The sequence below is a fragment of the Malus sylvestris genome, chromosome 4 (genome assembly GCF_916048215.2).
Source record: "Malus sylvestris chromosome 4, drMalSylv7.2, whole genome shotgun sequence".
NCBI classification, from domain to species: domain Eukaryota; kingdom Viridiplantae; phylum Streptophyta; class Magnoliopsida; order Rosales; family Rosaceae; genus Malus; species Malus sylvestris.
In genome coordinates this window covers 1388897-1416726 of record NC_062263.1, presented here as the reverse complement: position 1 = coordinate 1416726, position 27830 = coordinate 1388897, and the positions used below count along the sequence as shown (strand labels likewise).

The 27830-nt window shown below is 37.7% G+C and overlaps 3 protein-coding genes across 12 annotated transcripts in view; 2 read left to right on the top strand and 1 right to left on the bottom strand.

Moving 5' to 3' along the window:
* Nucleotides 1–4882: 4882 nt before the first annotated feature.
* Nucleotides 4883–12990, bottom strand: LOC126618687 (uncharacterized). Of its 9 annotated transcripts, XR_007621809.1 has the most exons (10): nt 12730–12952; nt 11946–12607; nt 11097–11537; nt 10338–10857; nt 8424–9581; nt 7993–8327; nt 7368–7912; nt 6937–7005; nt 6658–6744; nt 5347–6293 (listed from the first exon to the last, which is right to left on the bottom strand). XR_007621809.1 is itself a non-coding variant. In XM_050286830.1 (6 exons), the coding sequence occupies exons 2-6, from the start codon at nt 12472–12474 to the stop codon at nt 7740–7742; spliced, it is 3252 nt and encodes a 1083-aa protein (XP_050142787.1). In that variant the 5' UTR covers nt 12475–12607; nt 12730–12951; the 3' UTR covers nt 7304–7739. The 9 variants fall into 9 exon arrangements, 2 of the variants coding, with proteins under 2 accessions (XP_050142787.1, XP_050142788.1); XR_007621805.1 differs by lacking the exon at nt 5347–6293 and adding an exon at nt 4883–5187 and having other exon boundaries at nt 7993–9581; nt 12730–12951; XR_007621806.1 differs by having other exon boundaries at nt 7993–9581; nt 12860–12990.
* Nucleotides 12991–18573: 5583 nt separating this feature from the next.
* On the top strand, nt 18574–24588 carry LOC126618686 (probable magnesium transporter NIPA2). Its single transcript, XM_050286829.1, has 9 exons — nt 18574–18804; nt 18920–19118; nt 19254–19310; nt 22777–22867; nt 23030–23190; nt 23268–23395; nt 23484–23621; nt 23964–24056; nt 24192–24588. Exons 2-9 carry the CDS (start codon nt 18992–18994, stop codon nt 24360–24362), a joined length of 966 nt encoding a protein of 321 aa, XP_050142786.1. The 5' UTR covers nt 18574–18804; nt 18920–18991; the 3' UTR covers nt 24363–24588.
* Nucleotides 24589–25918: 1330 nt separating this feature from the next.
* LOC126618674 (uncharacterized) overlaps nt 25919–27830 on the top strand; it is a 38539-nt gene continuing 36627 nt past the window's right edge. For both annotated transcript variants that reach the window (XM_050286824.1, XM_050286823.1), the window contains exon 1: nt 25919–27734. In XM_050286824.1, coding sequence (XP_050142781.1) covers nt 26296–27663 — 1368 coding nt within the window. In that variant the 5' untranslated portion in view covers nt 25919–26295 and the 3' untranslated portion in view covers nt 27664–27734. The remainder of the gene's footprint in view (nt 27735–27830) is intronic.

The following is a 27830-nucleotide window of genomic DNA, read 5'->3' as shown; positions in this document are numbered from 1 at the left end:
CACCCTCTGTGAGGAGGTGTTTTCCTCTACTTCTCCTGCTTCGGGTTGAAGCAGCTGGGTTGAGAGAAGTCTCATGTTGATTATCACATTGATGTGTAGCTCGATCCCTATCAGGGATGTCCGTGTCGGATATCGGCGACCCTCCGTGTTGGGGGGCATTCAGTTGATTGTTGACCTCAACAGGGGCGACGAGCTTATGTGTTTGAGCCTGCCTAGCCTCGTGAAGCATCTCGAAAAGTTTTTCATATTGTTCCTGGAGGACTTCATTCTTCATCGCTATCTTGTTGTTCTGAACCTCTAGCTCATCAACTTTAGCTTGAAGAGTAACTCTATTTCCTTCCTGCTTTCGTTGCTTCATACTAGGTCCAACGGGAGTGTCATTCTGTGTGATGTGGCTTCTTTCGCTCCCCATATCGGAGAGAGATGCTTGGCCAAAAGAGAGTGTACGAGCGGTGGAAACCAGCTTGACAAAGTTGAAGAGAGTGGGAATAAGTGTCGTTTCCCACAGACGGCGCCAAATGTTGATGCACAAAATCAGCGAGGACTTTGGTACAACAGAAAGTGTCAGGTTTTGTGACCTTCGCTTGGTTGCTTCGGTCACTAGTGAGGATAAGTACGTAAATGAATAGAGACAGAGAAGCAAACACAGGATGTACGTGGTTCACCCAGATTGGCTACGTCCACGGAGTAGAGGAGTTCTCATTAATTGTGAAGGGTTTACACAAATACATAGGTTCAAGCTCTGGTTTAGTGAGTTCTAGTGAATAGTTTAGCACAAAATGACATTAGAGATTATTGTGGGAGAATGATCCCTATTTATAGAAGAGAGTTTCTAGTTTTGTTCTAATATTGACACGTGTCGTGTTGTGATTGGCTTCTAATGTTGACACGTGTCGCATTGTGATTGGCCTTCTGGTTGAAGGGAAACTCTTCTGGGTCCTTGACGGTATAACGTTGACCGGTGCTCAGTAGTTTCGGGATTAGTCAAGTATGGTACAAACAGAGTGGGAGTGAGAGATATGGTGGGTTTATAGTTAAGGGAGTAGAGAGAGAGAGTGAGAGATGAGATGGCTCGTGGGTTTTCTGGGATAGCTTTGGGTTGTTGGGTTTTTGCAGATTCACAGCGAAGGTGAAAATTGAGAGAGAACCGACATAGCTTTTCGTGTCGATTCCCACAGACGGCGCCAAATGTTGATGCACAAAACCGGATGGGTCTTGGAACAACGTAAATCCGACCGTGAATCTGCAAGAAAGTAAAGAACACAAGATGTATCGTGGTTCACCCCAATGTTTGGGCTACGTCCACACTGATGTTGATTGTATTTCTCTCTAACTGTATGAATGTATGGATTACAAGTGTGAGAGGAGTCCCCCAGAGAAAGAGAGAGTGTGAGAGAGCTTTCTGGTTATGAGGATGAGAGCTCCTCTGTTTGTGAGGGTGAGAAGGCTTGAGGATTGTGAGGAGACCCTTTTATAGACTAAGGGTTTCTCCCCTTTTTACATATTTGCCCCTTCATTTATTACATAATTACATTTGAGTTCCCCGAGTATTTATACGAGATCTAAATACGGAGGCCCTAAGTATGGTACAAACAACATAAATAAAAGGGCGAGCATGAATAATAAGATAAATTAGAGTTCTGATTTAGCTGATTTAGTAGTTTTTAATGAAGAGCGGAAAGATTAATGCAATTATTTTAAAAGGTCACACATCATCCACGATATAGATATATTTAGCCCAAATAACAAGTAGTAGACAACTGCAGAAATAAATTTCATAAAAAAGTACTATAAATAAAGTAAAATTTCTTGTTTTTTTTTTTTTTTTTTTTTTGGGAAAACTAGTAAAATATCTTGTTTGGCATCCATGCGTATCAGGACTAATAATTTTGACAATGATGGCTTTTCATTTTGGCTAAACTTGTATGCACCATGCTCTGGTAGATGAACTACTTATGAAACTTGTACAACTGTCAAACCAAATATAATTTAGCGTGACTCGTACGATTTTTGTTAAACAAGTTGGGTTAACCCTTAAGTTTGTCAAAAGGCCAAGCACCATATCAGTTTTATAAGTTTTTCTGTTTACTGTTTATGTGGTGGGGTGAGTGTGGGGGGGCATGGAAACTACCAAACCCTAAGTTCAAGAAACACAGAAAAGGGGAGGAAAAGAGCACATTAGAAGACATGTCATCTGTTGCTGATCCAATATTTTATTCAGATGATTAATTTGTTAAAGTTTGGGTATGAGAGCGTATGAATCGAAGAAGGAAGAAAGAAAAATCACAGAAATGGAGATAGTGATGGATGCTTCTCCAAAATCATAGAGGATTGTTTTCTTTCATTTTCACACTAGCACACACAATCATGCACCGCATAACGGTTAGTTACGCTGATGGAATCTCACTATTATATCAAAGGATCTCAGCCACACATCTAGCTGGATTCAAGGTGATTCATCCACATGTCACTTAGACAAAATTACAATATGAACCCTACACTTCATAATTTTAACCGAAGTGAATACACAACTACGTACAAGGCTTATTTCTACTAACTTAAAATCAGCTCATAGCATATGCACTAACATAATTAAAAGAGAAGGAAGTTAAGGTCGGCTAAGGATATCTGGGAAAGTAAGCCTCATCCTTCCCTTCTCTCCAGCAATTTAGCTAATATAGCTTTTTTAGACTATTCACCTGCTAATTTGACAAAAATTTAAAATTTCTCTTGAAAATGCTCTTAAAGCTCCACTTGTAGAAACTAGAAAGGAACCAAAGGGCTTCAACCACGTCCAATCCAAGGGCATAATTAAGAATGAGGACCCACCCTCTCTGGATTCTCTTTGTGGGGATCCTCAAATTATGTCTGTTTATCGTACATCGTACGGTCAGAAATCATTTTAAATATTTTTATTTTAAATTAAATATGAATAGTATCTAATGAAAATTAATCGCACGATATACGATAAGCAGACATAATTTGAGGATCCCAGGATCCTCTTCGGAGAGGATCCTCCTGGCATAATTAAATCTTTCTCTCCTTCTTTGGGTTACTTGTGTAAAAGAAATTAAATATTAAAAAAATAAAAGTTGGGTCAACAAATTTATAGGAATGTGAAGATTGGAAAAAAAAACACTAAAAATAAAAGATAACAAACGTGAAACAGATACTTAAGATATAGTTATTGATTGGTGACGTTAAATCTTGTTTAGTAATTTTTTTTAATTTTTTAAAATAAAAATAGAAAATTAATTTTTAAAATTTAGCATTGAGTTTTATTTTTTAAGATATATTTACTTGAGAGGAATGAATTTCTAAAAAAATGAGTAATATTTCTATTCATGTGTTTATTAACAGTAAGCGGAATGAAAAAGTAGGTGAGTCTCATGTGTTGGTATTACATATCGGAATAAAAAGACATTAATATAGGGGGTTGCTAATTCCATACACATTTCTTCTCATACCTATATCATATAAGTAAACATGCCCTGAAAAATTGTTATGCCGACGATGGCAAATTGTTAAGACTCGAGTGACACCATTAACATAAGGGGTCATACTTGTTAACAGAGAGGTTGTTTATCCCGCATACTCATTAGCACAGGGGATTGTATCCAATTTGTTAGACTCGAGTGACACCATTCACACAATTTGTTATGCCGACGATGGAACACTGCCACAAAAGGACTCGAGCAATAACACCTGTCACCAGCAGTGCTTACTTTTATTAGGCCGCAGTTTCGTCTCCGAAGAAGAGACGCACAGATTTGCAAACCGAACTCTGTCACTGACGGATAACCCCAGGTGCGCAGATTGGCAGGCACAGTTGGCACCGACAGCATTTACACACATGATACCTAAGCTATGCTGACAACCCCTACTTATTTATTTTGCCGCTAAGGAATTGTTATCAAACGATGAACGATGAAATCCAAAACATATTGTAGATTGGATTAGAAAAAGAATAATATTTGGCTACTTAAAACTCTTAGTGTTCTAATTACAGAGTTTTGTGATTATGATCATAATCGTTCATATTATGAATCACACTGTAAAGATCATTTCTGCAAAAAATAAATTAAAATTAAGGTCATTTAGTCAATCTATTAAAGCAAATACGTAGACGGTTCGTAATGCTTTTACTAATACAATTCATTTATTTTTAAACAGTTTAATGACTAAACGACCTTAGTTTTAATTGATTTTTTGCAAATGCGATATTAATATGATGATTTATAATATGAGTTTTTCGGATTATAAACACAAACTTCTATAAATTGATAACGAACAATTTTAAGAAATTTTGAGTATGAATTCCTACTCATATTTTAATAGCCAAATATTGTCCTTAAAAACATTTTCTCTATGAGCAGTACAAAATTATGTGGGAGGACTTTACAAATCCCTACTTACGATGTATCATCTACAAAACCTTCTCACATTGTTTTGTAGTGTTCGTGGATAGCTTCTAATCTCCTCTATATCTTATATAACATTATGTCTATTCTTTCATAACTTGACATCAATTTTTTGAAACTTGAGAAATCCTCATCTAAACATACCCTTGATCTTTATTTTTTTCTTGAATCGGTCTTCTTGTTGATATGTTCAATCTAAGGGGTGAGCTGATTCTGATATTAAATTTTTTAAATCTGAACCTGAAAATTTATGAAAAAAATAAAATGTACTTTAAAGATTCCAAAAATTCTAAATTAATCTCTAAAGTATTACGAACATTTCCATATTAAAATACCAAATATTCAGATGTTTTAAAATTATTTACTAAAATTATGTATTTTGTAATCACTTTTATATTTTATCACTAATTTTGGATACATTGTGTTCATTTTTTTTATATTAATTATACACCACACTCCAATATTAAAAACAATAATCATACTAATATACTACAAAATAAATAAATTTATACACAAGCATATACCGAATATGCATATGAATTTATACATAAACATGACAAATAAAGTATACTAACACCTTCTGGTTTGGGACTATTTTTCTTGATCCTTCTTGATATCTCTCTCATCTTGAAATGTCACAGAATCCGACTTCATATTTTCTAGGTGACTCCAAATAACATTTCTGAATTTTTTTTAACTAATTCTAAAATCTTTTTCTTGTTACTTTGATTGGCACTCCAAAATCTAATTGTGCTCTCCAAACTTTCTACATTTAGAAGAAAAAAAAAAAACAAAGAGTGCACAATTAATTTCCTGATGCCAATAATAGTTCCTTTTGAAATGTATACGTCAATTTGTTATTCACAGGTTAAATTTCACTCCCATGTGTCAATTTGTAATTTGCGAAGTACCGAACCCTTGACCATGAGGAAGAAGTGTTCCAATATTCTTATAGATTTGTTTTTCTCTACAATAACCATTGTTGTTATCTTATTGTGTCAAATTTCAAACTAATACCATCCGTCATCGATAGATGGCAACAGTGTCTTGCAAATAGAGACCAAACGACATTCAATTTGAAATTTAGATGCCGAAATCAGCATCAAGTAAGAAAATGAATTTCCAGCTCAACGCCAACACGACCACTACCAGTCTCTCGACTCTCTAATTCCTTGTTGAAGGCTGTGATACGCGGCAGCACACTCACAAGGAGGTGGCGCCAAGTGGGAACAAACATGCAAGGGTCCTTACAGCCTTGAAGTGTGCTGCTGCGTATGGCAGCCACAATTCAGAATTTCTCCGCACTACGGCAAAAGCTCTCTTGCATTAAGTGATGGAGGTTTAACTACAAATTTTCTTGAAAACAAATCTAGATGAAAAAAAAAAAAACCCTCGTTTGGTAAGATTGGATTGGATTGGAATGGAATGGATAACTCTAATTTCAAGGTATGTTGAAGGGAGAAATGAAAACATTATAACCAACTAGAGTGCAGACGATGGATTACTCATGAAGGAAACTTATCTATTCCAATATGCTCTCCAAAAATGGTAGGACTAGAAGGGAGGATTTTCTTGATGTATAATCCTCTTCAAATCCCATCCAAACGAAACATCACTTGCTTCTACCTCCAATATGCCTTCAAATTAGTCGTCCAGTCCAATCCAATCCTACATAACAAACGAGAACAAAGTGGAGAGCAAAAGAAAGGGAGAGGGGAAGATGTACGAGGAGAGAAGAAATTGGTAGTCCATTCCAATCCTTCAAATTCGTCGTCCATTCCAATCGAATCCTACATACCAAATTTGTAGTCAAGCATAATCGATTCCCAAGTTGAGACCTAGGCAGCAGTGCTTAACCATCCACAGCTCACCCTAAATAAAATAAAGAAACTGGGGGGAAAAGACCAGAGAAAATGAGGTCAACGAAAAAAATGGAATGGGGTTTCAGAAATCACACTGAACAACATCAAATACCACTTCTACATGTAGCGAATATGTATGCAAACAAAAAGTTGGTAGCCAGTCCTCCGGTAACTAAGCAACTACCAAGAACGATAAGGATCAATCAAACAGAAAACTTCCACCGGTCAACCCAACTAACAAACGGCACAACACCAGCATTTGTATGATTACTTTCATAGGAACAATTCCAGTACCACTGATACAACTATAACTGAGCGTATAACCAGATGTCATATCAAGAAATGGAACTCAACCTAGAAAGTTTCTGCATTACCTGTTGTGGAATTTTGGTGCAACTCATCCCAGCAACATCTGATTTCACTCGACCTTAGAAGTAGCTTTTACCCAACCAAGCCAATTTCTAGGGAAAGAGGAAAAAAAATAAAGGGAAAAAAAAAAACACAAGAAAGAAAGATGGAGGGGAAACAGTAAGAACCAATTTATAACACTTGCAAAAGTTACTAGGGTCCTCCCATAAACTTTCAACACTTGGACAGAAGCTTTTACAGCATAAGCTCTCCATGCAAAACTATCAATGTCTATGGCGGCATACCTTCATATCCAGAGAAAATCAACCCTGCCAAACTGAATCTCAGAAAGCTCCAATCAAAATCACCGTAACCTGCACGTGTTTGAGACATAACAGGCCCACCATACCATCAAACATAAATAAAAGATGGACCCGTGACCAACTAGATCAAAGAAACGCCAAGGATAAAGACTTCAGTTATTTACATAAATGCTATCAACAGGATACATTTATGGACACAAGCTGACTCTGAGGAAAGGATTTGCTAACAGACCTACAGCATAGTTCAGCCTTTTATACAGACCAATTATTCGTATCTTCATCCCAAAAAAAAAAAAAAAAACAATTAAGCACCAAATTACTACAGCAAAACAACATGAAAGTAGCAATATTTCTTAAAGATAAACAGTCAAAGTAATTCATAATGTAATAATAGAGTTAATGGTCCAACATACATCAATCAGTAAAAGAAGCTCACTACAAACACTGGAATGTTGGATGTGGATGATATCAGAACACTCCTTGAAATATTTAAACCATATCCAGATCAGCTCAGAGACCCAAAGAACCTGCAATAAGATTAAAAGAAAAAAAAGAGAGTATACTTATGAAGAGCCATACAACAATAGAAACGCTAAGCAAGCTTCCAAGTAAATCGCCCTTCCAATGAGAAGCAACAGATCATTCCCCAGAATTTTCAAGTTTCTCAGTTAGTCCCTCAAATTAGACCAAGTTATTATCAGTGCAGCGACTGCAGCACTTGTCAGCATCATCTCCCCCGGCAGATACTCTTGAATCCTAACAGCCCAGGGTCTGGTTTCATATTTTCACAAGTTCTCTTCTGCAATGGTGTCATCAGAAAACATATCTGCGTTATCTGCATCAGGTATCAGGGAGTTTCTCTTCTGAGCCTTCACTGTGATGTAATCCTTTCCGGAGTCAGTTCTGCAAACATCATCTGCATCAGTTAACTTTTCACAACCAATTTGATTTTCCTGTCCTGTAGGCCACAAAAGTAGAATATTCAGCTATGCTAGTAATCAACACTGAAGAATAAGTATTTATCACCTTGTTAATTACCAGATGTTCCAAGTGCTAGATTCTCAGTGATAGACACTTCCACTTTGCTTTCCTCCACATTTAACGAGACTCTAGAAGTTCGTTCACTATCAAGATCTTGCACAAAACCATGTTTTTTCATATGAGGAATATCTTCAGTTCTCATATTTCGCATTGATTCCTTCGAGTCCAAGTCCTCTTCCGCTGAAATAACCACCCCATCATCAATTTTCTTTGTTGAATCTTTCACCACCGAACTTGGTTTCTCATTGCCATCTTCATGATACTCTGATTTGTCACCACCATTCTCATCCCTTCCACAACTAGCTGGATGCTTGCCTTCAGAAGATTCTGACCTAGAGCGCCTTCTTCTGTGTTTTGATTTCTTTCCATCACCACCATTCTCATCCCTTCCACAACTAGCTGGATGCTTGCCTTCAGAAGATTCTGACCTAGAGCGCCTTCTTCTGTGTTTTGATTTCTTTCCATCCGTACTTCTTGGGGATAACATACTTCCTCTATGACGCTTAGGTTCCACAGATGTAGACCCGGACCGTCTTCTCCTATGACTCTTTTCTTTTTCGTCTCTACTTTTATATGCCCTATCATTGGAGCGATGCTTCCCTTCAGCAGACTTTGACCTTGACCGCCTTCTGTGCTTCACTTTATTGTCATCCAAGCTTCTTGGGGATGACCCACGTCTTCTGTCGTGCTTAGGCTCCACAGATACTGACCGGGATCGCCTTCTATCACAATGCTTTGATCTTTTATCCCTACCTTCGCCCAACTCCTTCAAGTGATGCTTCCCTTCCACAGATTTTGATCTAGAACGTCTTCTATCACGATACTTTGATTTTTCATCTATTTCATTTGTTTTCTCATCAGAGTGGTGCTTATCTTCCAAAGATTTTGACCTGGACCGCCTTCTACTACGACGTTTTAATTTTTCATCTCTTGTTTCGTCCGATTTCTCATTAGAGCGGTACTTGACTTCCACAGATTTTGACCTAGACCGCCTTCTCTGTCTGGATTTTTTTTCATCCGGACTTCTTGGTGATAACCGTCTTCTATGTCCCTTACCTTCAGTAGACACTGACCTTGATCGCCTTCTTTCTCCATGTTTTTCTTTTTCATAGTGGGTGTCATCTTTTTTGTCACTTAAGTGATGTTTTCCTTCTGAAGACTTTGACCTTGAGCGTTTTCTTGGAGAAGACTTACTTCCTGTATGATGACCAGGTGATCTAGACGCAGCTCGAGTTCTACGTGGAGAACTTTCTCGTCGATGTTTGGGTGACACCGAATCAACTCGTGTTTTTCTTGTTCTAGGACTAACACTCCTACTCCTATTTCTCCGTGACATAGAAAAATGATGATCATGTGATCTATCTGAATCCCGCCTTCTAGTTCTGTCACCATCATTCCTAATGTCTCTATATAGCCTGCGTTCATTATCATAGCTTGAATAGTGGCGTGATCTCAAAGGGGATCTGGATCTACGATCTCTTGGATAGCGATATGGAGGAGAGTAAGAAGGAGACTTCCGCCTTCGGCGATAATTTATAGGTGATCTGGATCTGGATTTTGACCTTGCACGAGATGGTGATGGAGACCTGTAATAGGAGTAATTGATTAGCAAAAGAAAAATACTTTGATTGTAAACAAGGCAACACAGTTTTCAATTAAAACAATTTCTAACAAATAAAGAAAACTTCGTTGCTTCAAATAAACAATTAGAATTATATGGTTTCCTATTATGAAAACAGAGATTATTCATAATCACATGTGCACTTCTCAACAGTGTTATAACTTTTGCATACAATAAATCAATAAGATTTTACAAATAAAGGAAACCATTGCAAGATAAAAAAATTAAAAAAAAAAAAAAAACTCCAAAACTCATGCCTCTGAACCTCTGAATACCGCTTTCATGTTATAATCTGTTAACGACAGACTCATCATTAGTTACTAATTGCTAAACATATTAGGTGGAGAATATTCTCAGGAGTAGCACCAATATGATTGAGCATTAACCTACCTAACAACAGTAACCGAGACCCCATTTTGTACATTAAGTTGGGACTCAACTGGATTGGATAGGAATTTTTTTATTAAAACTGGTAATTCCCTAACCCTAAAATCATACAGGTTGAACACTATTTCCTGTACTAAATTTGTGATAACAAAATCTAAAGCCTCAGATATCCAGAACAAAGGATTTCAACAATTTATAAGTGTAACAATATTTGAGCATCACGTAATTCTTCATAATCTATATACCAAAGTATTTTCAATGTTTAAGTTCACCATTTTGGAATAAGACATCCAAAGGCAGATGACAATGACAATTTGTAATCAATGTAACATACCTAGATTTCTCTTTTGTTTCCTTCTCTTCAATTTCTACTCCATCAGCTTTAAATTTCTTACTTATTTCTGCTGCTCTGGCAGCAGCTAACTCTGTTGCTGTCTTCATGGTTGCAGCTCGGTTGGCTGCCTGTTGGGCGGTCATAGTTTGTTGCATAAGCAAAGCCTGCTGGAATTGCATCTGTTGCATGGCAACAGCTTGCTGCATCACCATAGGAAGAGATGATGAAGCCATTGAGGAATTCATAGCAGCTGGTTGCTGAGGAAGTGATTTTGCCATCTCAACATTCATAGGACGGCCTCCAACATCCATATTATTCAATTGCAAAGCAGCAGTTGCTTCTTCAGGTTTTGAGTATTCTATATATGCAAAATGCTTTGAGTCAGCGATGGTACATTCTACAACAGTGCCACAATAGCTAAAAAGTTCTTTCAGCTGTTCCACAGTGAGAAGTGGGCTAAGATTGCTAACTTGAACCGTCTTCTTCAGCACATCAGCCTTCCCAGCTTTGTCAAGTGAACCTAATTAATAGATGGTAAAATGTTATAGATAGATAGACATATACATTTGTATATATATTTAACTATATATATATATATATATATATATATATATGTAGCAATTGTAACGAAAACAACACAACTCAAAAACATGAGAAAACACATTCAAATAAGACTACCAAAAGCCAAAATACATGTGAGAAACTAGCAGCTTCTAAGCCACATTATAATCATCACCACGTAAAATCTGAGAGGTATACCAGAAGAGTCTTTGTTTGACTGAGCTTGTGCTTGCACCTGAGCAGCATGGGCTTGAAGAGCCTGGGCAGCAACAATTGCCTGAGCAGCAGCCATTGCAGCTGCAGAAGGTGCCATAGGCACTTGGCTAACATTTCCCATAGAGGTGGTTGCAGCTAACGCAGTCATTAGCAGATTGTGAGGCGGGTGGTTCAGCTTACAATCAATTTTGGCGCACCTACCACTAAGGTAGTCTCTACAAACTTCCCCAAGAGATGCTCCAATTCCTGGCAATATAGCCCCTCCTGAAGCACCAGGAACAATGCCTGGAATCATTCCCAACAGTCCAGGGAATGCCCCTGAAACAGAAGCTGAATAATTTGGCATGTTAGGCATGGTTTGGTTAACTAGATTGGGAAATGTGGACGGCGGAGCCAATCCCAGCAGTCCTCCAGCACTAGAACCTGCATGAGAACAAAGCAAATCCTCAAAATTATGTGTCTGAGAGATAACCAGTAACTTGTGAATAATCCAAGATGCATACTGAATAGGCTTTAATACTGCGTCTTGCAAAAGAATGTAAGATAAAACTATTTCCTTAAAAACCCTAACCTCCCCTATCAGTCACTTTCTTGTCTAGAAAGAATGTTTTTGTTTTTCTCTTATGTCTTCGGTGCATCTCAGAAGCAGTTTTAAGAGCTGCAAAGGATTTCATATAGACCACAAGCTAATTGCAGCATTGACATCATTACAGAAACAATATTGGCTAAGAGCACAACTCACTCACTAAACAATAAACCCGCAATAAATTTATGAACTCTGGACTAAATGCATCGACAACAACACATAAAAGCACGATAAACTATAAATACCTGCACTGAAGAACACTGGGAATGGGCTACCCATGATGGGTTTACCACTGCACTCCACACTCACCATATAATTCCCTCGTTTTGGCACCACATAAGTAACTGTGTACGTCCCATCACCCATATCCTTCACCATCCCTTCTTGCTCTGATCCCCCAACTCCCACACCAGGCACAACTTTCACCTTAATCTGCACCCCACCATTTGGAACCTTCCTTCCATCAGAGTCTTTAGTCACTACCATAAACGAAGACGGCGCACATGCTGTACCACCCGCGATCCCAGCCCCGGCTGCAGTGCACTTTGCCGGGTCCACCGGCCCAATGGGCTTGTTCGCCAAGTCCTCAGCTTCTTCAGATTCACTATCTGATCCAGCCACCACTTCTTTCTCTCGATTCTTATCCACATCTTTGAATGTGGCTTCAAAAGCAGCTTTTGCCGCTGCGGCTTTCTCAGCCTCGCTCTTGCTCCTCGCCTCTTCGGCTTGCTTCATCCATACTGGCTTAACAAGTGCAAGATTTCGATCAGCCATCAATGCCCTACTTCCCCCAATAACCAAACCTCACAGAAACCCTAAACGCCAATACCGTCCTTCAATTAAACAAGTTCAAAACCCTAATAAGATCAATCAGCCAAAACCTCCATTCGCACTATTCTTCGAAACCCTAAAATTAAACAAAAATACCAAAACAGATGAAGCAAATATCTATAATGTCCTGATTGATGCCGAGAAATTGACGAATATGACGTGAAGAAAAAAGAAATCTTGAAAAAGCAATGACAATACCGATATTAGATAAAAATAAGGAGGCCTTTTGTTTTCTTCCAAATCAATTTTCTGGGAAAGTTTAATCGGACTTTCTCAGCAGCCAAACACGTAGAATCCGACCGATGATGGATGGGAGGAAGGAGCGTACGTATTCTCTATGTTGCGGACGGCGGAAGATTTGGGTTCGCGATAAGATGGGATATTTTGAACACAAGGGCAACTCAAAATATACTCCTACCGTCTCAATTTTTTAAGGAAATTGTTATCGTGATTCGTGACTCCTAAAATTTTAGAGGGATGTTATTCCCACCCCATTGTCTTATCTTTTCATCTATCTTTTATTAAAAAATTTAATTACAAATTTGTTCATTTGTAAAATGACTGATAAGGACATAATTATCCTCTTTTGTGTTAAAAAAAAAAAGAGTTGGGTTGCACGCTCAGTTTATCTTAAACCCTAACTCATCTTTCCATCTCTTTTCATCTACAGGAAGAAAAAAAAAAGGATTTAGATGACTTTTTCGTTGAAGAAACAGAAGATGATGCTTCTATGGAAAAGTTAGAAAATTATGTTTCTATTGAAGGGGTAAAAGAATAATTTTGTAAGTGGATCTTTTGCATTTGCCGTCGAAGTTTTCCTTTTGAATTTGGATACCTCTATGTTTTCCAATTGAATTTGCATACTTGTGACTTCAAGATCAGCAAAAAGGATTTGGGCAACATATCCTTAATTTTATTGTTTATTTGAATTTGGCTAACGTAGGTTGAGAAACACAAAACTCACCTACGAAAATCTTTAAGCAAATCAAACAATCCTTTCCTTTTTTGTTGTTTCATTGTTGTGTGCATTTTAGAACGCTTGGATTGAATCAGCAGCACCCTGGCATGAGAGCCAGTTGAAATACCACATCTGTGATGCATTATGAAAATTATATGTTCTTTTATAATTTCATATGTATGCATATGTTAAAGGTTATTTTGAAAATAATAGTGGGTGGGGAAATAACATTTTAAGTTTTTCACTTTTTAAGGAGGGTGGGATTATAACGTGGGTGGAGAAATAAGACAATGGGTGGGTCTAGTAGCTTTAAAATTTTATTTGACATTTTAAATTTTCTATAAATAGAAAGGAAAATATACTTGTAGAAAGTGTATAATGAGATTTTTAGGGTGCGTTTGTTGTACCGGACTATCTCGGACTGGACTAGCTTCAGGGACTAAGTTGGACTGTCTTAGACTACACTAAGCTGGACTAGCTTAGTGAAGCGTTTGGTGCAGTGTCAAACTAAGAAGCTAGACTAACAATAAATTATTATTATTATTATTATTATATTTTAATTTATTTTCTATTAAAAATATCAAAATGAATATATGGAAAAATAAAAGGGCATATCCCTCTTCTTCATCACGAATTGCAGGTGCTTTGCAACTTGGAGAATTATCAAACTTTTCAATGACTCAAATTGATAGGCAAATAGAACCAATTTTGCAATTTAGAAGATGAACGAGCCTTGTATAAGATTTCTTGAACATTGGTTTCACCCTCACCAAACCACATGGTGAGCAATTTAGGGCCTTTGACACTGCTGAACTAAGCTTGACGTTCATTTGCAATTGCCTTGGCCAAAAGAGTTTCCAAGCATCATGCGGCTGTAGAAAAAGGACTCTCTTGAATGGTCTTTTAAGAAAACAAAGCAGAAATTAGAAAGAGTTAGAAGCTTGTTGAATTAGGAAGCCCAGTACGATGTAAAAAAGGTTATCTGGGTTATGGGTCAGAAAAGGGTGCTTTCTGTATGCTCAAAAGCTTCTTGATGATAGGATCACAAATCTGAGGACCATATTCAACCTACAAGTAGCAATAGAAATGACAAATGGAGAAGATGAAGTAGAAGGGAGCAGAGCTCCAATATATTTTTGTGTTTGTAAATTCTGATCTGATTACAATAGTGAGAGCTAGTGCTCTTATTCAAGTCACAACTCATCATGTCAGCTGGCTAATTATAACAAACTTCACTAAAACAGGAATAAGCCTAATAATCCCAAGATTAAAACCTTTAATAGTGATTAAGCTAATCACTAATTACAGATCATATCATTACTCCCCCCCTTAAAGAACAACCTTGTCCTCAAGGTTTAAAAAAGAACTTGCTTTCTTTCTGCAATGGTCCATTGGGGTAGTGACTGTTCTGCACTTTGAATTTGACAAAATTGTGAGCATCTAACTCCATCAGCTGTAATTCAGTTTGTGTGTCGGTTATGGACTCCAAATCCTCATCAGCAGTATACACTACCGCCCACATGAGCAGTTGATACCGATTGCACACTTAATTCAGAGATCCTTGAACAAAGTCAGTAAAACCAAGACCTCACGACAAGAATTTCAGGCAGAATGGAGCTCGAAGTTATACTATCAAAAATAGAAAATCGGAATCAACAGAAAACAAAACAAGGTTACTATGTTACCTAGACCTAGTACATTGGTGAACATGCCAACTAGGAGGAAAATCATGCCTCCAATCCATTTTCCACTCATCATTTGTACCAACCACACTTCAACCTCCAATGCCCTGCAATTAGCTTGTAACTCCTAAACTGAAAGAAATGAACCGCATACAAAATGTGATGAGATCGTGATGAACAAAAACCAAAGTTCAGCTACAGCTTTGAGTATTATCAATGGCATTCGTAATATAATGTGCACTGCCAAATAATATACAACATGAAAAGGGGATGACAAAGTGAATAACAAAAAGAGTACGAGAGATCGCATACGTAAACACAACTTGCAAGGCTCATCGCAAGTGAATCTAATCATCAAGAACAAAAATGCTAGATGCTAAATCGCAGTCCTAAAACAAACTCTGCAAACCAAAACCAAACATTCCAATTTAGACATGATATACTCTTATTCTCAACAACTGACATACAATAGGGAACAAAAACAACAATTCTTCGTTTCCTCCAACAATTTCTTAACTTACCCCACTTAGCATTTTTGAAACGAAATACGAACTAAACCTTGTGATCTCAAGCTCCCAGCTTGAGCAAACAAAGTTCTACATAAAATTACTCAAGCTTCGATTTTTCGCACGAACCAGGCACAGGAAAATGCCTACTAGAGAACCCAGATGCAGAAAACCAGAAAAAAAAAAAAAGCCAGTGCAGAAGCAAATCAACCACAAACAACACAACCAAGAACAACCCAAAAAGCTGAAAATTAGAGAAAAATTACCAGAAAAGCAGTACTTGACAAACAACACAACCAAGAACAACCCAAAAGCTGAAAATTAGAGAAAAATTACTAGAAAAGCAGTACTAGGTTCAACTTCCCCAACTGAAAACATACACAAATTTTCAACTGAAAACAGTTCTAATGCATCCCACAAGATACCAATTAACCCATCCATTAATTTCAGTCAATAAAACATCATAAATGACCACAATAACACCAAGATAATACGCCATAATAAACTACAAAAGCCAATGCCATTTGGCCTTCCCGATTGACAAATTGAAAATCAAGGATTCCAATACCTCATGGCGACTTTTTGTGGTCCTCGTATTTGTTTCCTTGTCTGCCAGTTGAGAGAAACCTGCAGATTTAGTGGCTCTTGGCTCTTGCATCTCTTGCAGTTCTCAAGATCTTGTAGTGGAACTGTAAGAAAATCGGGGAGTTTTGGATAAAGATTAAACCAAAATATGATAACATCAAATTTCTAGCAAAACGAAAGCAGGGAATGAGGAAAAAAATCACTTCAACTTACAAAAACTTATCAATCAATTCATAAAAGGAAAAATAGCAGATAAATTGAAAACAAATGGGTAGCAATCAAAACCTAGAAACCAATCAAATCTGAGAAATCAATCAAACTCACAAATCGATCAAAAACAAAAATCTATCAAAACCCAGTAATAATTTCACGAATCTTCAAAACAAAATTGAAGAAAACTAAGAAGAGAAAGTGGCAGAGGAAGCCGTGATTTACGAGGACACGGCGGTGGTCCTGAGATGGTCCGACAAGGTTGTCAAGCAGGATGAGGAGTCGAGCAGAGCAAGAAGTCGAGTGGAACAACACGAGAGAAAAGAATGGTCTTAGCAATTCAGTGGTATTGGGGGGGTCTCGCTAATACTATCCAGCGAGCCCGTAGTCAAGGCGAGTGAGGTTTAATCCCTAAAGCTAGTCCCTTTCTCTAACAGATATGGGATTACACTAACACCTAATCTAGTCTAGTCCAGTCTCACTTAGGGCTGGTTTGGTATTGCTGTGCTTTGAAAAAAAGCTGCTGTGAGAATAAGCGGCTGTGCTGTGAGAATAAGCGGCTGTGAAATAAATCAGCAGAGTGTTTGGTAAACTTTTTTGTAAAAGTGCTTTTGGAAAAAAAAGCAGTCTAATAGTGGGTCTTTTCATTAAAGGAGCACTGTAGTTCTGTGTGCTTTGAAAAAAAGCCAGTTTTCCAAAGCTACAAATTGCAGCTTCAGCTTTTTCCTTTGATTTTAGTTTATTCTCACAGCAGCTTCCAAAATAAGACATTTTTTTTAAGTTTACCAAACACCAAAAACACTCCCAGCTTTTTTTCATAGGAGCTTTTTTTAAAATCACCTCAACCCCAAACTGGGGCTTAATAAGGACAAACAAACGTCTTCTTAGAATGCTAATAATAGTTTCCTTTTTTAATTCCTAATTTCGTATTTCATTCACTCAACGAAAATAGACTTTTTAATCAAAATAATTTTTAAGTATCTCTTTATTTTGTTTTTTTGAGGTTAAAAATCGATATAATTAGTTTTGATTTTTTTCACCATTATTTTAAATAATTTGTAAAAAATCTTCGTTAAATAGGATCAAAATAAAAAAATATTCTCGAGTTTTGTCAAGTCATTTTGTCCTTATTTATTAAATTAAGGGTATTTTTATCATTTTAATCCTTATTAACAAAGATTTTTCACGAAAAGTCCAAAACCATTGATAGTGACAAATTGAGGGACTTTTATTGAATTATGTCAATATCAATGATCATTTTAGCTAAATTGGTAAATAAAATTCCTATTTAACAAAAAAATAAATAACAAATAACAAATAAATAAAAATTAAAAATACTTGGAGTTGTGCATTTTTTTAGTATACCCGAAAAATAAATAAACAAAATTCTTATTTAACAAAAAATAAATAGAAAAGGAGAAATAAAAAAAATACCATGAGTGATACATCAATTATTAAATTTTAAAAAAAATATTAACTATTAGTATTATAACACTTAGTATATTTTCAGGATGCTAAAAGATTTCTCGTAGAACACCAACTAGAATCTGAAAGATTTTTCAATGTGACCGGTATACAGAGTACAAATGATAAAATATGTGTACTAAAAAGTTAATAACTTAAAAAATAAAACTTTTCGGCATTTCTATTAAAATACCTAGCATTTGCCTACATATTTTGTATGTATGAACACATTTTTTTAGAAAAAGAGAAGGAGGGAGGGAGAGAGAGAAAACGTGGGGGAGTGAGAGGTTTTTATTTTTGTTTTTTTTTAATATTTTTTTAATATTTGAGGTATTTTAACATCATGGTGATGCTTAAATAAAAAAAAGTAAAATTTAGACCTGTGAAATTACATTATTGCCCATCATTTTTTTTTATGTGATAAAAGATTAATTTATCTTTTCATTCTCTTTTAGTTGACAAAAAGAATTTCATTAATTAGTAAAAATAATTCCGTTTCCAATAAAAAATTTCTCCGAGAATCTAACCTCGAAACAACACACTAAAATAACACAATTCACAAAGGCATATGGCAGGAACGCGGGATGCGGAGGGCATTCGTTTCTCATACGCCAACGTAACGGACATACCGTTGCCTCAGCTAGCCTCACAAGAAACCACCAAACCCCCCTCTCTCTCTCTCTCTCTCTCTCTCCCTCCCTCCCTCCCTCCCTCCCTCCCTTCCTTCACAGAAACCCCATTTACCATCTTCGTCGATTCAATCACTTTCTTACGTCGGATGTAAAAAAAAAACCCCATAAAATTACAGACATCATGGTGGTGGTGGGTTTTTAACTCCCATTGCCTTCTTTTGCAGCGTGCCAAGAAGGTATGCTGTTTATATTTATGATCATTTTCTATTTTTATTTATTTAAATGCATGTATTTATTCTGGGATTGATTGTGTTATTTGTGTGATCTGCTTGGCCTGGTTTTATGGATCAGGAATTTAATTTGGATTTTTGGATATAATATTTCTTGGCCCTGCAAAGTTTTCCTCCATATTTTGTGTGATCAATGGGGATATCGCGTGACAATGTTCATGGACTCACTCTTGCGGTTTCTTCAAGCATTTTCATTGGCACTAGTTTTATCATCAAGAAGAAAGGTCTTAAAAAGGCCGGCGCTACAGGAACCAGAGCAGGTTTCATTCCCTTTTCCGTTGCGCCTTTATCGTTATTTAGAGTCTTGAATCCTCAAATATCTTTGGAAATTTGCCTACAATTTCGTTGTTTTCGTCGATGTTTTGTTAATTGAGTTTGTGGATTTTCGGATTCAGGATTAGGAGGGTATACGTACTTGTATGAACCCTTGTGGTGGGCTGGGATGATAGCAAGTAAGTTTAATCATCTCTTGTTCTAATTGCTTTGTTTGTTAGCATTGTTGCATTCTTTAAGTTATTTTTTGTTTTTTTTTCTGGATTCTTCATTCTTGTTGGATGTGTTTATAAATTCAGCCCTTCTTTTGTCTCTCCCCGCCCATTTTTTGTCCGATGAATTTGTTTTTCTCATCGCAAGGAAAGGCCGCATTTGCCATCATTTACTTATATGGAATCCTTTATATTGTTTGTTTCTGTGCTTTGCTACACCATATAGCGGTATGGCTGTGCAACCTGTAATATGTTGGCTGCATAGCCAAGGTAGAGTATCTGAACGTCGACTTATTTGTAGTGGAGTAAGATAAATCAACATTCAATCTCTATGGTGGGTTTTCACTAAGAATGAAATAGTGTTCATATCCAAAGGCGAACAATGCCCTAGCTTCTGTAGTATGCTGCTTTTCCAAGGCCGGAGAAGGGCATAGACCACTCGCCTTCGTTTGATAAGTCAACATTCGGTACCAAATTTGAATATGGATTTGGATAGTGATGAGTCTCCTAGTCTCCTTAAACGCTATCGGCATCAGTTCTTCAAAAAACAAAATTAAGAACCTCCAGAAGAAAGTATATTGGATTCCTTTTCTGTACAAGTATCATAGTCAGGCAGACCGATAGTAGGCATTCGTTTGTCAGGACACTGAACTTTGGATGATTATTGGCCAACTGTTGATATCAAACTTAAAAAATTTGAGATTATGGGTTTTTATAGACCTAAAATTACTAAAACAAAAACAACAACAACAACAAAGCATTTTCCCACTAAGTGAGGTCGGCTATATGAATCCTAGAACACCATTGCGCTCGGTTCTGTGTCATGTCCTCCGTTAGATCCAAGTACTCTAAGTCTTTTCTTAGAATCTCTTCTAAAGTTTTCCTAGGTTTTCCTTTACTCTTTCGGCCATGTAACTCTGTCCCGTAGTCGCATCTTCTAACCGGAGTGTTAGTAGGCCTTCTTTGCACATGTCCAAACCACCGTAACTGATTTTCTTTCATCTTTCCTTCAATTTCGGCTACTCCTACTTTACCTCAGATATCATCATTCCTAATCTTATCATTTCTCGTGTGCCATCACATCCAACGAAGCATCTTCATCTCCGCTACACTCATTATATGTACGGTTGATGCTTCGCTGTCCAACATTTCGTGACATACAGCATCACCAGCCTTATTACCGTCCTATAAAATTTTCCCTTAAGCTTTAATGGCATAAGGCAGTCACACAACACGCCGGATACACTCTTCTACTTCATCCATCCAGTTTTTATTCTATGGTTGAGGTCTCCATCTAATTCTCCATTCTTTTGCAAGATAGATCCTAGGTAGCGAAAGCGGTTGCTCTTTGGTACTTTCTGATTTCCGATCCTCATCCCTAACTCATTTTGGCCTTCATTTGCACTGAACTTGCACTCCATATATTCTGTCTTTTAACGACTTAGGCGAAGACCTTTAGATTCCAACACTTCTCTCCAAAGGTTAAGCTTCGCATTTACCCCTTCCTGAATTTCATCTATCAACACTATATCGTCTGCGAAAAGTATACACCAACTTGTATTCTATGGATGCATTCTTCCACTTCATCTATCCAGCTTGTATTCTATGGTTGAGGGTCTCCATCTAATTCTCCGTTCTTTTGCAAGATAGATCATAGGTAGCGAAAGCGGTCGCTCTTTGGTACTTCTTGATCTCTGATTCTCACCCCTAACTCATTTTGGCCTCCATTTGCATTGAACTTGCACTTCATATATTTTGTCTTTGATCGGCTTAGGCGAAGACCTTTAGATTCCAACACTTTTCTCCAAAGGTTAAGCTTCGCATTTACCGCTTCCTAAGTTTCATCTATCAACACTATATCGTCTGTGAAAAGCATACACCAAGGAATATCATCTTGAATATGTCCCGTTAACTCATCCATTACCAATGCAAAAAGATAAAGACTTAAAGATGAGCCTTGATATAACCCTACAGTTATGGGAAAGCTTTAGGTTTGTGAATTCTTACGGCAGTCTTTGCTTCATCATACATATCCTTTATAGACCTAAAATTACTAAAAGGTCGTACCCAGTGCACAAGGCTCCCGCTTTACGTAGGGTCTGGGAGAGGTGAATGTTGGCTAGCCTTACCCCTATTTATGGAGAGGCTGCTCCCAAGTCTCGAACCCGAGACCTACCGCTCATGGGCGAAGGCACTTGCCATCGCACCAAGTGCGACCTCTTTACACAAATTAAAAGCACAAATTAAACTCTTTACATGATGTCATTTCGGGAAGACTTCCAAATTGTAATTAGAACTAGTAATTTATATGTCCAAACCTTAAAAAAGAGCCAGCCGAAAAGAACGAGATCTTCCTTCACTTTGTGTGGTTATACCGAAGAAGCTCATTTCCGAGCTTTGCTTGATTCACTTTGTGTGGTTATACCGAAGAAGCTCATTGCCGAGCTTTGCTCTGAGATCGGAAATGCAGATAGTCATGATGGTCATGGACAGAAAGTTGTGCGCAAAAATGGTTAAACAATGACCTTCACTTTGATCCGATCTGAAAGCATTTTCTTCTTGATTCTTTCTGGTTTCTGCTTTGTCTACTAGAACTGTAGAAAAGGTGGCTTTGGGTCGGGTGTTAGGAGTGCTTTTGATCACACCATTTTACATGATACTCAACTGACACGCTCTGGATATTCTACATGATTTAATTATCTGTACTCGGATATAACTTTTATTTAGGTTGAAGGGGTTATGTGTGTGAGAGAACGGAACAGTGACATCCTTGACTTTGTTTCTCCAGGGGCAATATGCAAATATTATTTGAAACAAGGGGATGATATTGTGGTTTCATTAACAGCCTCAAGTTTTCCATCCATACGTTATGTCGGAAAATCTATATGAAATCGAAGGGATTATCCAATTGGTGTTTTCATCCAATGTTATAGATGTCCTGTTAAGATAAATTAAACTTGTTGATGCACAAAACCGGAGGTCTTGGAACAACGTAAATCCGACCGTGAATCTGTAAGAAATGTAAATAACACAAGATGTATCGTGGTTCACCCCAAAGTTTGGGCTACGTCCACACTGATATTGTTGTATTTCTGATGGAGAGAGAGCTCTGAATGAGAGTGAGAACTTTGAGAGGATGAGGAGGGCTTAAGAAATGGCCTCCCCTAATTGTGAGGGTGAGGGGTCCTTTTATAGAATAAGGACTCCTCACTTATTACATATTTGCCAATTCCTTTATTACATAATTACATTTAAGTCCCTCGAGTATTTATACGAGGCCCTAAATATGGTATAAACAAAACTTTAAATTTGTTTCAAATTTTTTTATGGGATTTTTTTTTTCAAATTATTGCATGCTAAGTTAGAATTGTTTATCGGAGAATTACTGTGGTTGACACTCATCTGCTAATGCTGAGTTTATTCTCTTTCTCAGTGATTGTTGGGGAGATAGCTAACTTTGCGGCTTATGCATTTGCTCCAGCAATTCTCGTAACTCCCTTGGGAGCTTTAAGTATTATTGTCAGGTATGAAACATCTTGACACTGCCCTCGTCTATTCTTGTTATATCCTTTGTCTGCCGGTTGATGTATTAAACATATGGGCTTGTGCGTGTGTACACACATGCTGTTGTGATAGCAGTGTTTGCGTGTGAGTGTTTTTATAAGGACGAAATTTTTTTTTTCCAGTGCAGTGCTTGCTCATTTTGTTTTGAAGGAAAAATTGCATATTTTTGGTGTGCTTGGTTGTGTTCTTTGCGTGGTGGGTTCTGTAAGTATTGTATTGCATGCTCCACAAGAGAAACCAATATATTCCGTTAAGCAAGTGTGGCATCATGCTACGCAGCCAGGTATTTGCAGATTTACTTTAGTCTCTTAGTTTATGAACATCCGAGACAGTTAGTACAAATGATTTCGTTATTCACAGGCTTCATCATCTACACATGTATAGTATTGATTCTGGTTGCTGTCCTCATTGTCCGTTATGTGCCACGCTACGGGCAAACCCACATGATCGTCTATGTTGGTATCTGTTCACTCATGGGATCTCTTACGGTCTGTTTCATAATTTTGAAGCTCGTTGATGTTATTAATTTTGGTGTACCATAAAGTAATCCTTCTATGTCCTCTGATTCATCTACAGGTTATGAGTGTGAAGGCAGTGGGAATAGCTCTGAAGCTGACGTTTTCCGGAACAAATCAATTTAAATACTTCGAGACTTGGATTTTTGTGTTGATAGTGACAGTATGCTGTCTTTTTCAGATCAACTACTTAAACAAGGTATATAGTTCCCAAGAAACCGCGTTCATTCTGTTTACCGTTGTAGTTTTCGTTATCTACAAAGTTAGAGAATCAGAGTTGTTGATTAACTTGATTTAGTGTCTGGACAGTTTAAAGATTACAAGATAATCAAACTTTTGAACCTTGTCAAATTCGATAAGTTGCTAAAAATTGAGAAGCGAAGGCCAAACTCGTAAGAAAGTTTCAGATGCTGTATAGAAACACACACAGTTGGGGTCCTGAAAAATCAGTTATTTAGTGTTAGATACCGTGCAATTAATTGACTCTAAATCTTGTTATCCGGCGAATGCTTAGTCCATATTGTCTATGCAATTTTTGTAGGCTCTTGACACGTTTAACACTGCCGTCATATCTCCAGTCTACTACGTTATGTTCACAATATTCACCATTCTTGCCAGTGTGATCTTGTTCAAGGTACATTTACTTTCAAAATGTTTGTAGTGCTTCGATTTGTCTCGCTCTTTTGGCATCGACGAGAATCATTTTCTACAGATGCTAAATACTCGGTTTGATTCACAATCCGGTTTTTACCCTTCCTTTCGGTTGCAGGACTGGGAGTCACAAAATGGATCACACATAGTGACTGAACTGTGTGGTTTCATCACTATATTATCCGGTACATTTCTCCTTCACAAAACAAAGGACATGGGAAATGATCCACCCAAGGAACCCTCCGGATTCAAAAGTCCGAGCCACTTAGATTCATCCTCGAATTCCTGATAGCCGCGCCGCAGATAGTGAAGTTTATGCACTGGTACGGTATCAGGTTGCAGTTTGTTGTTTGTAGGGACTCCTCCATACTTGAGTTTCCATTTGTTTTTCCTTTTTCTTGAACAGGTTTTCTTGTATGGTTAAATAAGATTTACAGCAGTTTGGGGGAATTTGTTACTGATGAAATTAAATTACAGGAAATGATGAAATTTATAAATTCTTTTAGTGAAGAAAAGTGCTTCTTACTCACCATCCATATGTTCTTCTTTAGCTGAACTTGTGCTTTTGCTAAAAGCACCCAGAGAAGAAAAGGATTGGCATACTTCAAAAGTGAATTGTTAAAAAATGAAAGGCTGGAGGCAACTCAGGCAAGTAGGAAGCCTTGCCTTGCCTTGCCTTCAAAAGTGAATTGTCACGCCGATGTAGTGTGAGTCTAAAGTTTTCAAATATCGAAGTTAGATTTAGGAAAAATTAATGAGAATTCATAATTATAATTTCTTGGCTTAGAAACAATTACCTTAGTCTAAGATTTTCGGATGTTTGAGTTTTTTTTTTTAGCAAACGGGAAGGGATGAACTTAGTCTCACAATGGGCTAGCAATCATGTGGTTCGAATTCGCCTTAGGCGAAAATCAAACCTAAAACCTTTCGCTTACAAGTAAAAAGGAATACCATTAGATCGTAGTACTAGGTGACCGATGTTTAAGTTAGATTTAGTAAATTAATGAGAACTCATAATTATGGTTTCTTAGAGAAGAGCTTTTGTCCATCAAGTCAATTAGTCGTTTCACCCAGCTTACTATTCAAACACATTTGCGCCCTTTTATTCACATTAAATTTATTCACATTAAATTAAGGAAGCTTCTATTTAAACCCAATAAATATAAAATGGTAGAATAATTAGTGGTGAACAGAAGTCTCGCTAGATTTTAACAGCGGCGTCTCCAACAATAGAAGTTGAGTTATGAGAATAAGTATTTTAACCGATTGAAGATGAATATTTTTATAAATGAATAGGTTACAAAATATTTCTAATATTACTTCGACATAGCCTTAATTTTAACCCATTATGATTTGTTTGTGGTTTAAAATTGGGGCAACAAAAGCATACAATTTGGTTCGTTGTTTGGAATTTAGATCCTCTCTGGATCCATTACTGGGGATTCCGGGGATCAATGCATAGTAACTGTTCATTAAAGATCGTGTGGTCAAAATTAAATGCTTTTTATATTTAAAAAAGTAAAACAGTCTCGTTTTACGTGAAAAATAAAAAATAAAAAATATTATGACCGCACGATTTTTTATGAACGGTTACTATGAATTGATCCATGGGATCCCCAATGAGAAGATCCGGAGATGATCTAAATCCCATTGTTTGGACCCAAAACCGTACCAACCCAAACCATGGCCAGCCATAATCAAGAAGTCATTTCCCTTTGAAATATGGACCAAAGTGGGTAAACAAATAAGTTTTAGGAGCGAATTCGTAATAAGCCATTTCTTCTAGATCAATAAATAATAAAAGCTTGAAAGAAAATAAAATAAAATAAAACCACAAAAAATTTCGGACATACCAAATCTGCTTCCCCTTGTGTCTAGTTTATCTACTCCGGTAGTTCGACACCGAATTTTTCAAGTCCTCAGTTAAAACTGTTGGTCCTCCTCCTAACTATCTGAGTCAACAGATTCAGAAAACTACAGGAATCCCCACAGATCACTCTCCCACAACTCCCCCTCACTTTCTCTGCCAATTTTCCCGAGAAAATCCCCACCACGGGTTCTCAATCTCCATCCCAAGGTAAGCTCTCAATCCATTCTCTCTACTTTGCTGCTCAATTCTCATGTTTTCTCGATATGGGTGTGTCAGATTTTATCTGTTAGGCATTAGCCTCTAGGATTTGAGGTCCTTTTTGCACAGTAAAGATTGGTTCTTGGGCACAAAAATGATGCCCTCGAGAAGAAAGAAGTGGACAGAGTCCGAGGAGAGAACTCTGATCGACAGATATGGAGAGATGGTCTCTGATGGGACCCTTGCTAAGATGAAAACCAGAGAGAAAAAGTTTAAACCCATTGCCTGCTATGTGAATTCTGTGCACCATGTTCGAGACCCGATTGCGTATCGTTGGCAGTGGTCTTGGAAGGATGTTTCCACCAAGGTCCAGAACATGAGGCACCAGTATTTGCTTGTCAAGCAGAAGATTAAGAAGCAGCAACCCGAGTGTAATTCGGGGGGCGGTGGGGGTGGTGTTGGTAGTAGTGGTGGTGGGAGTGGGGAGTGTAGTGAGGAGGAGTTTGATTGGATGGAGGGCCTTGCGCATTGGTCGAATTTTTTGAGGTATAAGGAGGTTTTTGGGGATGTGGAGATTGTGAGTAATAGTGGTAATGATTTGATGGTGTCTGTGAATGGGGATGGTGAGAATGGTGGGAGGTTTGTGGGGAGTGGGAGGGGAATGGGGCTTGTGGACTTTGGGCAATTGGGGCATTCAGATGGGGATTTTGGGGCGGGGATTGATGGGGTTGAGAATGCAGTGATGGGTTTGGGATTTGAGTTTGACGGGGAGGAGGGAGAGGAGAATTTTAATCGTTGTGATCGGTTGAGGCAGGATGGAGATGACAAGTTTGTGTTCGAAGAAGTTGAGCAAAATGGTCATAATTTAAAGAAGAGGAAGAAGAAGAGGGAGGTGTCGACAGGGTTGGGAAAGAAGAAGGCATGGGCCTTTCTAGGTAACCAACTGGGCAAGTTGAAGAAAATGGAGGCACGGTTTGAGCATCGCGAGGCAGAGAGAGAACGGGACAGACGGAGGAGTGAGAATTTTAGAATGGAGTGTGAGCAAGAACGAGAGCAGAAATGGGAGGAATGGGCAAATAAAAAGGAGACGCAAGAGAAGACAAGAGAGAAGTTAAAGAAGCAGAGGATTCTAGAATGGGAAGCATTGGAGAAGGAGAGTGAAGAGAGAGAAAGAAGAAGAAAAGAGGACGAGTTGATTCATGAGAGGGAATGGGAGGAGAGGATGAATAGGAGGAGAACAGAATGGAAGACGAGGATTGATGAAATGTTGGCTCACCACCGGGCAGAGATGGGCCAGATGCAGACTCGTATTCTTCACGAGCAACAAAGCCTTACAAGCCAGTTACTTGGGATTGTCTCTCAGTGGCCTGCTCATCCAGCTGGACAGTCTGATCATACAAGTGCTAGTAACCATTATTTATCACAAATGATGCAGAACTTGCACCATGTGAATATTTTGGTTCATGATGATGCTAGGGTTGACGGAGAAAATCAAGATGATCAATACATTCTCGATGGATAACGCTTTACCTTGAAGAAACTGCTCTCTGCTCTGTATGTATGAATGTCTGCAGTGTCGTGGGAATTGTAAAGGTTAGAAATTTGTTTAATGCACTCCGATTTGTACTTTGTTCAATTAGGTATGGTTATTGACTGATCTATCGAGCTTGAAATCGAGTCAATAAGGAC

Bases quoted from the DNA above. Each gene is read 5' to 3' on its own strand.
- LOC126618687 (XM_050286830.1), bottom strand. From the start codon at position 12,474: ATGGCTGATCGAAATCTTGCACTTGTTAAGCCAGTATGGATGAAGCAA. The intron at 10,858-11,096 runs GTATACCTCTCA...TCTATTAATTAG, and splicing joins GTCAAACAAAGACTCTTCTG to GTTCACTTGACAAAGCTGGG. The intron at 7,913-7,992 runs GTAATTAACAAG...TGTGGCCTACAG, and splicing joins TCTAGCACTTGGAACATCTG to GACAGGAAAATCAAATTGGT.
- LOC126618686 (XM_050286829.1), top strand. From the start codon at position 18,992: ATGGGGATATCGCGTGACAATGTTCATGGACTCACTCTTGCGGTTTCT. The intron at 23,396-23,483 runs GTCTGTTTCATA...ATTCATCTACAG, and splicing joins CACTCATGGGATCTCTTACG to GTTATGAGTGTGAAGGCAGT. The intron at 23,622-23,963 runs GTATATAGTTCC...CAATTTTTGTAG, and splicing joins AGATCAACTACTTAAACAAG to GCTCTTGACACGTTTAACAC.